We start from the raw sequence: 9,047 nt of genomic DNA on the forward strand, positions 1-9,047 counted from the left end.
TGAAACATTTTACCCGTCACAGTGAATGTCACTGTTTTTATGTTATGTGAACAAGTGTTAAAAGGAATTGCCTTAATTATTTGCAAACTGATAGGTGTAAAAGGAACCAGCGGCTACGGAGGACGAGACCTAGGGGTAAGTCATTGGCCTTTTCCACTCTTTTCCTCTCTTGTAAACACTATAAGGCAAATTCACTTCGTTTTGTTATTTTGTTAAGACTTTATCGCACTTCCCGCAACCTCCGCACAATTGCGAACGAAAGATTTTGGCACCACCATTTGTCTTAGATACTATTTATTTGACTTTTAAGCCAAAAGTCCTAATCTAAATTGACACCGAGAAGTGAGACTGTTGTTTTTAGAATGATATTGATGCTGGAAATAGAAATAGTTGAATCGTCTATGAAATGTTGACTTATGTTTCCAACATCCAGCACAATTTGTATTGGATTATATGAGGGAACTTGAGAGGTTACGAAGAAATTTCACGAAAATCACATCTCCAGGGCAACTTATGATTTTTTTGGTCATAAGTATCCGTAAATCTCCTACTTTAGCGAGAAAGTCCTTAATTTAATCATGTGATCAAGTGTGGAATTAATTGTGGGTGTATTTTCTGTTTTAGCCTCGTGTTCAGTGCTTGTGTCGTCTCTGACAGAACCACAGCCCGTGTACGCAACTGGTGGAGCCCTGCTGGCCCCCTCGGGCATCACTAGCAATATCGCCTTTTCTGACGGACAGGTGGTCACCATGGCTTGCCCCGGTAGCACATTGAGTCATCCCTCAGCGACCACCAAGCCGGTGGAAGCCGTGAGTAGTTTTTATAATTATTTTGGTTTATTATTTATGTTAATAGAGATGATGTCATACTACTCACAATTATATCACTGTATAATTTAAGCGAATCATTTATCTTCTTAGGATCTATACGAAAGTTAGCTTTAAGAGTATCTTATCGATGACCATATCATTATACCCGCGCAGGGGTCGGTGGTGGTCAGAAGAGTTCATAACTCCCGGCTGGGGTCAACGGCTATCAAAAGGAGAACAGACAAAATAAGTCAAAGGGCAGCAGCACTGAGGAGACACTGCTCCATCAATGGACATTTCTAAAACCGAGAGACGTCCTTCTTCACCCCTCCCTACGGCAGCCAGATGTCTGTGTGGGTCACCTCGCTGGTGTCCACCCAGGAGGTCATCAACATCATGCTAGACAAGTATAAAATATACTCCAATGCTCAGCGGTTTGCCTTGTTCGTCGTAAGGGATAATGGAGAGCAGTGACGTTTGAAGGGTTATAAATACCTTCTGCTGATGCGGGTGCAATTGGATGCGCATGAAGACAACTCCAGACTATTTGTGATGGATGCTGACAAAATAGCAGAGTTTTCTTCCGAAGACTCTCAGTTCTTTAATTTGTCTATATATAAGTGTGAATCTCTTCTCCACATGTACGGTAAAGTAGAACAATTAAAAGAGAGATTTTTCAAGGAGTCATTGAGTCCTCTTTGGTTTTGCTAAGCATTGAAACTTCTATCTAAAATGTTAATTATTAACAAGTTTGGAATAAAAATTAAGGGTTGTACAAGGGAAAAGTAGTACATTTTCGCAATGAATTCATTTGAATTCCTAATTAATGTTAGAATATTTTAAGTTTTTAACTAAATTAATATTTTATATCCGAATGTAGTTATTTCACATCGTATTAGGGATTGCGCTAATGATAGATGATATATTTACTATGTTATTTAATAATAAATTCATTTATACCAATACTTTATCAGAAAACCTACCAATACCTAAGAAAATGTGTTTCGAGGTTGTGATAATACATTCATGTTTACTAAATGTTTATAAGCTTAAACCTATCAAAGAAATCCAGTTCATAAACGATTTACGATTAATTTAGTTTTCTTAATAGATTAGCAGACCTCATGTTTCTACATGAACCTAATACCTAATACAGAGCTCTTGTACTAGCTTTTGGTCTAGGGCTAACCCTGCTTGTAGCATCAACCCCCAAACTAGCATAACTGAATGTTATTTTCAGAATCTCGTCTGCACTGGAGGAACTTTGTTCTCGGCGTTGAGCTGGTTTTCCGGCACGATCGATTTCTCCACTGTGGCCTGCACAGCACACTCCAAGCCCACCGAGGCCAGGGGGGGCAACTGCGTGGACGGAGGTACCATCATCACTGTGGGTCTGGCCGCCGCAGGCAAGGCGCACACCATCATGACTATCTGCTTCCACGAGACCAAGGCCGAGGTGTTCTATGTGCTTTACGACCAGAACCCTGATAACGCTGTATACATGTCTGTTGTAGATAGACCTTCCTTCTCACGTGAGTTAAAAAATCATATTTTTGCATTAGTCTACACATAGTCTACGTCATCTTTGGGGATGTTGTGTGGGTTTTTTTTAACCGGAATATGAGTTGAGTGATTGGCATTCAAATTTGGTGCGCTCATTAAAAATAATCCATACCTCCAAATATTAATACTGATACGTATAAACTGATTATGGTGCTATATGGCCAATGAATTAACCTATATTTTACCGTTTATTTTGAATTGATAGAATTTATGAAAAAATATTTAAAAATCTGAAATGCAAACTCGGCATAATATGCCAAAAATTGTTGCTTATTTACATGGAAAAAAGTCGACCCAATCGAAAACAAGGTTATCTTACTCTCTTTTCTTGGGCCAGCTTGTAGCAAATTTACAAACATAAAGACTGGAGTCAATTCCGCTTATACCTAAGCCAAATCCTATTAAATAGTACCGGCATTCACTTAGAATATTAACTGTTAACGAACGGAATCAATTGATCACGCCTTAGCTAAGGATTGTGTATACGATTTCTTTCAGTTCCAAGAACTTAGTTTGTTCACCCCCACTCAATAATAACGAAGGATATAATTAAAAAGCTGTACAAATTGACAGCGGATCCGAGACCTCAGAGGCCGCGCTAAAAGTAGCGGCTTTTGTCTACCGACTTTCGGAATCATACTCTGACCATGCTCGCAAATATCGCTATCTGACCATAGATGACAGATTTCGTCAATATGGTATTGAAATAGGGCTTAGAATAGACCTCCAGAGACGCTTTTGGAGACGGTCTGTTCTCTTTGGCCCAAACCTTGCCAGACCCGGAACAGCTGATTTTATAAAATCTCAATAGGAAACTAGGTTTTCGCAGACCTCTTTCCAACAGTGTGAACCTTTTCAAATGACTTTGTCTTCTTTGTTCATAGAGGGCATCTACTTCCCCGGCCTGAGCGTGAACACGTTGTATACCCAGGACTCACAGAAGGCCGCGTTTGACACAATCCTTGGCTCTGGGGCCGCCGACAAGTACATCAATACCACCCACATCCTTACTCGAGGACATCTCGCCGCCAAGACGGACTTTGTGTTCTCTCCGGCGCAGAGAGCTACCTTTACATTTGTGAACGTGGCCCCGCAGTGGGAACCGTTCAACAGAGGCAACTGGAACACTCTGGAACAGGTAATCTTCTTAAAATCTTCTTGTATGCAAGCTGTAAAAAACTTTAAAACTTTACGTTACCTGTTTTTTTTGGTTGAAATTTCAATTAATTAATGATATATTTGTGTAGGTATGTGAATCATTTGTAATTTAACTAAAAAAAAAAATCGTTTTTTTTTAATAATTTTAATACCGTAGCAAAAAAGCTAAAATTATTTTTTTAAATAATGTTCATTAATCAAAATCACGATTAAATATTATTATTTAATAGCCTATATTTGATCATTTAAAACACAAATAAATAAAGTAGGACATATCCGTACTAGATATTTTCTATACCTTTTAATCAAAACTTTTTTTTTCGATTGGGTTGGGTATTTTGGTCAAATATAAAATTTTTGTTTTGCACAAAAAAAGGCCACGCAGCAGTTCCTTTTATTGAAAATAGAGCTTTTGGTCGAAGAAACAACTCGTTCTCATGTGACAATTTAATGTTAACAGTGTACGAACGTTTGCGCGAGTTCAGCGTGTATCCAGTCTTTGCACTGGTGCTGAAGAGATCAATGACACAGTTCCTCGGAGCATCTTCCATCGAAATAATGGTAGAACAAGTACAGATTTTTTTCCACCTTACGCTTATGCTTTAAAGATAGCAATTCGTTTGTTAAGATAGGGAATGTGTCAAACGCACCGCCCGTTTCTGCAGATGTTTGAAGGCCGCAGACATTTTCCCTCACGTAACATTAAAGATTAAGTTATTTTTATTTAATATGTGCGATTGTGGGAAATGAACTCTTGACCCTAAGTTACAAAACAAGCACGCTCTGTTTAAATCACACCCACCAAACATGCCATCGTTACGCTATCTCGAAATACACTTAATTCAAAGAATAATCTTAAGCTGCCATCCATCATTAAAGATTTTAATTCTATTATTGATAATTCTATATAATCTCCTTAATTTGTTAAAAAACAACAATATTGTCAGGTCTCAAACCATTCGCTGTTTTAAATAAGTCATAAATTAAACACATCAGCAATTAAAAGAGGGTTTAACGGCCTCCCTCGTGGTTACGATCATTTGATGTAATGTCATTAATTTGTGTTATTTCACAACTAATTCATAATAAATAATGTACAGCACTAACTGAAGTCTCCGGCGTTGCCCGGGCTTGCTATAGCAAGGCGTTATCTAATAAGTAACACAGACAACAGACAGCAGAAGCATATTGTACGAAACAAAGTTAATATACTAAAAAATGTGGTTCCAAGGTTTTTTTTAACAAATTTTGAAGAATTAGTTAAAAAACCGCAAAATTTAAAAACGTTTATCTAGCAAGTAATCTTTTAACTTCGTTTATTACAACGTTTCAGAAATTGAGACTGCGTATTGGTGAAGCAAACGTAAGGACAAAGATCTACACCGGCACTTGGGGCATCCTTCAACTGAAGGACAACAGCGGAACTGCAAGGAACCTTTACCTCAGTCCTTCAAGAAGTAAGATCCCTGTGCCGCTGTGGTTCTACAAGGTAAAATATAGCACAATTGTACATTTATATCTATCTATGTCATAATATATAAAAATCACGTGTCACTCCGTTCGTACACACTAATCTCCGATATCGTCAAACCGATTTTAATGAAATTTTGTGAATGTGTATAGTTGGTTCTAACTTGAAAGATATGACAGTTTTAGACCTGATAGTTCGCGTTGTTATCAGGATATAAAAAAAAAGCTCCAATTTTTTTTTCTTCAGATTGCTTTGAAATTTTGACACAACGTTGGATTCGCGTTACGCGTATGTGCTTTAAAAATATGGATGTCACCGGTAAAAACACGATTAAAAAAAAACAGCGTAATCTGTTGGACAGTCATGCTATTAAACAAAATGAATAAGTATAAAAAATCTGTTGGATAAAAAGCAACACGCGCTATTGTTTTTCTATTCGCACAGACAGAATGAGCCACAGCAACGCGTAGCGGGGAACAGATGTTGTACGAGGTATTGAGTTATTTTATTATATTATAGCCTTCTTGTAACTTTATCCCGTACTGTTGAACACATCTACAACTTCTGTGAAAGCATCGCCAATAGCATGCAATTTTGGTACAAGCAACTTTCTAAATGACCGAGTCTTGATATTGCTGTTTCATTGAGTTATGTTATTACAGCCTTCTTGTAACTTTATTTCGTGTAGTCGAACACATCAAATCCACAAATTCTGTGAAAGCATTTCCAATAGTAATCTAGATAGAAGGAACAATCTAATTGACCGAGTCCTGATATTGTTGGTCTTCATTATCACCTGTCTTCGAAGATTAAACACTGTGTAAATTACAGTCTATTGACTATGAAATATTTCACATCACATTAAAAGCTACTTATCATACTCAGGTAGTCCACGAGCCCAGCACCGGCAAGGCCACCGCCTTCCTGGGACTGAACAATCCGCACGTGACTCTCACCGAAGCGCAAGCTCTGGGAGCTAAAATCTGCAAGGACCAGTGCGACGGCAACGCCGCATTCAGTTGGCTCGACTGGCAGAACAACGACGTGGGCAAGGGCTTCAGTATCTGCTGCAATATCGCGGACTTCAGGGCGGTCGTCACCCGCCTGCCCGCCTTCACCACTAACGGCGAACTTTTCTCCTAGACGTCTGTGCAACCTGACTTCAGATTTGTGCAACGTTCTCTTAGATTTTTACAACTCAACCTAAGATTTGTGCAATCTAACTTAATATTTGTGTAACACGACCTAACCTAACTCCAACTCCAACTGGTAGAATACCGACGAAGGTATAATCTTCAGCATCCGGTGCATAATCAACTAACTCAGACATAAGGCTGCTCGCCTTTACCGCTAACGGCACACTTTATCTCGTAGACGCATGTTCAACCTGACCTAAGGTTTGTGCAATATAACCTAAGATTTGTGCAACCTAACCTAAGATTTGTGCAACCCAACCTAATCAAACTCTACTTCCAACTGGCAGAATTCTTACGTGGGTATTCAGCATTCACAGTAATATCGCCGAAATCAGTCACTGGGTTGCTCGACTTCAACGCTGTCATTGGACTCTTATAGTGGACATCTGCGCAACCTGACCTAAAGTTTGAACAACCTAACCTAAAATTACATTTTTAAGACTTTTTCTACTACAAATTCTAACATTGACCACCTGATCTGATATCACTGTAAATATTTTTTATAATCTTGCATTCTAAACAATAAAAAGCTATTTCATAAAGATATGTTTTATTCTAAAACATAATTTATCCAACCTACAGTTGTTACTGTTACCCAACCTAACCTTACCCTTCAGGCCTCTGGCTTATTTACGATATAATAGCTGAGATTTGAGAAAAAAATGTGAAACTTTGTGTTTTTTTTATTATTTTTTTTATAAAAAATGAGATACCATTAATATATTTGTCTGATTTTTTTTCGTATTATGTTATTTGAGTTCAATGTTTAGACGAAAAAAGCTGAGCAATTTTTTACTTTTTAACGTTTGAGTTCAAAATTTTCATATGGCAAAAATGATCCAAATTTTTAATATTATAATATGTATTTCATCTCCTTTGTAAAACAGTTTTTAGTTTTCGGATACATTCAGAAATATTCCATTTATTTGGATTTATTGCAAAGCGGAAATACGCACAAGTTTTCTGACTTTCTGACAGCATATTTAAGAAATAAAAGTGTCAATATGCTAATGGATTGAAGGTTTAAGTAAGTCAGAATTTGTTTATTTTATTAAGATAGAAATTATCTTACTGTATACAATTCTAACTTTACAGTCTAACAAAGAAATTCCGGTTTAATGACGGTCTAATTATTTGCCAATCTTAGTTCTTATTACACAATAATATATTATATAAGTAGAGATAAATGCAGTACATCATATTTACCCCTCCAGGCATTGGAAGGACATAACTAATAGCGTGTGTCGCTCTCCATAGAGAGAAAAAAAATTGCCTTATTTTTAAACGCCTGGGGTCTCAAAAGTTGCGTACGATCTGTAGCTATTCGAAAACGTAAAAATAAATGAAATTGGTTTTCACTATTAGCTCGCTAAAATGGCCGGAAGTTTTGAAAAAAATTTGATTTCGTGATTTGGGAAAAAAATAAAACAATGGGTCCATATTTTATATTTTGTAGCACACTTAATTTTATTTCCATAACTGCAGTACAAAGAACGAAAAAAAAATATTTTTTTATACATATGTGATGTGTTTTTTTAAAATATAAAAGGGGAAAATAACACTTTTTATGGTTAAATTCAAGATATTAAACAATAACGTACAACAACATTTTTGACCAAAATACAACGAATAAAAAATAATGGATGCTCAAAATTGAATGATAACATAATGTTAAAACAGTAATTACTTAAAATCTTGCTTAGAATTAAAATTTGGCATTACGTTTCTTGAATTTTGCTTGGCGTAAATATAACCTTTTCTAGCATTGTAACTAGCAACAGAAGAAGACGCCTCTGTGGTCAACTTCACACACCTTTCCACTGATTGTGTGTGGCAAGGAAATTTAGGAAAATCGAACCTTTTTACATTTCCTTCATCACGCAATTTATGTAATTCGTCCGTTTTTACGTTGCTCAGGAGTGGAGGTTCTGTCAGAACTAAATCTGTTGCCTGCCAGTCAATTAATTCTATGTAGCTATTGCAGTTGAAATTAATTTTTGGAATTATGAACTCTCTCACTCCTGAAGTTTGAAGGGCCCTATATTTAATGATCTTTCTACATCCTAGCTCCTTTATACATTTATTGTCATCGGTTAACATTGATAAAATAATGTTTTCCGGGTGTGCAAAATATGCGTTCCTCTGAATCACGGGGTCGACGATAGCTTTCAATTCTGCTGAAAGATATCTGGAAATGCTAACCATTTTCCAGAGATTACGGGCTCCATCTATACAAGAACTATTGCACTTTATGGTAAACCATGTTAGAGTATATACTCTCACAATAAAGGTGGCCAATATCTGCAAATTTTCTGTTGGGTTTTCCGTTGCAACATATAGCCGTAATATTCTGTTTGTAATTGTTAGCCATCTGGCATGAGACATTTTCCCTGGTTGTTTCCTTGCCAAATCTATAGTTATCATACCTTTTGACACAGCCAGACACATATTAAATAAATAATTTTGGTCCGTGCTTAATTTTTCTGTTATATTTTCCGGTATGGATGATTGAATGAGAACAAACCGAATAATTTTCATGTTCTCACAATTTTTTAAGTTTCTTCCGATTGGTCCCGAGAAAGCTACAGGTCCGCTAGTCGGTCCATCTAATGAAGATAGCAGATGTCGCAATGGTAGTTCATTGGCGTGCAGCTGGCAGATAAGCCATTGCAATGGCTTTCCAAGTCTCTGTTCTATTCTTGAAATGATTCCATTTTTCCGGCCAGTGTTTGTATTTGTTCCGTTAGAACCAACTGCAACAATTTTCTCCATTTGACGATTTTCCTCTTCCAAAAGAGAACATATGACATTTTCGCTGTCTTTAACAGTACCAGATGATGGCGTAGCGTG

General features: G+C 37.0%; 1 protein-coding gene across 1 annotated transcript; it reads left to right on the plus strand.

The window, feature by feature from the left end:
• The first annotated feature begins 1,154 nt into the window (after positions 1-1,154).
• On the plus strand, positions 1,155-6,144 carry LOC149409289 (salivary endonuclease-like). The gene is made up of 5 exons (XM_089649994.1): positions 1,155-1,259; positions 2,050-2,341; positions 3,257-3,510; positions 4,864-5,019; positions 5,887-6,144. Exons 1-5 carry the CDS (start codon positions 1,155-1,157, stop codon positions 6,142-6,144), a joined length of 1,065 nt encoding a protein of 354 aa, XP_089506120.1.
• The last annotated feature ends 2,903 nt before the right edge of the window (positions 6,145-9,047 follow it).

This window comes from Hesperophylax consimilis, unplaced genomic scaffold (genome assembly GCF_061612785.1).
Source record: "Hesperophylax consimilis isolate HC1 unplaced genomic scaffold, BYU_Hcon_1.0 scaffold_32, whole genome shotgun sequence".
NCBI classification, from domain to species: Eukaryota; Metazoa; Arthropoda; class Insecta; order Trichoptera; family Limnephilidae; genus Hesperophylax; species Hesperophylax consimilis.

Coding starts and splice junctions, on each gene's coding strand:
- LOC149409289 (XM_089649994.1), top strand. CDS start 1,155: ATGTCTGTGTGGGTCACCTCGCTGGTGTCCACCCAGGAGGTCATCAAC. Junction 2,342..3,256: donor AGATAGACCTTCCTTCTCAC/GTGAGTTAAAAA, acceptor CTTTGTTCATAG/AGGGCATCTACTTCCCCGGC. Junction 5,020..5,886: donor TGCCGCTGTGGTTCTACAAG/GTAAAATATAGC, acceptor TATCATACTCAG/GTAGTCCACGAGCCCAGCAC.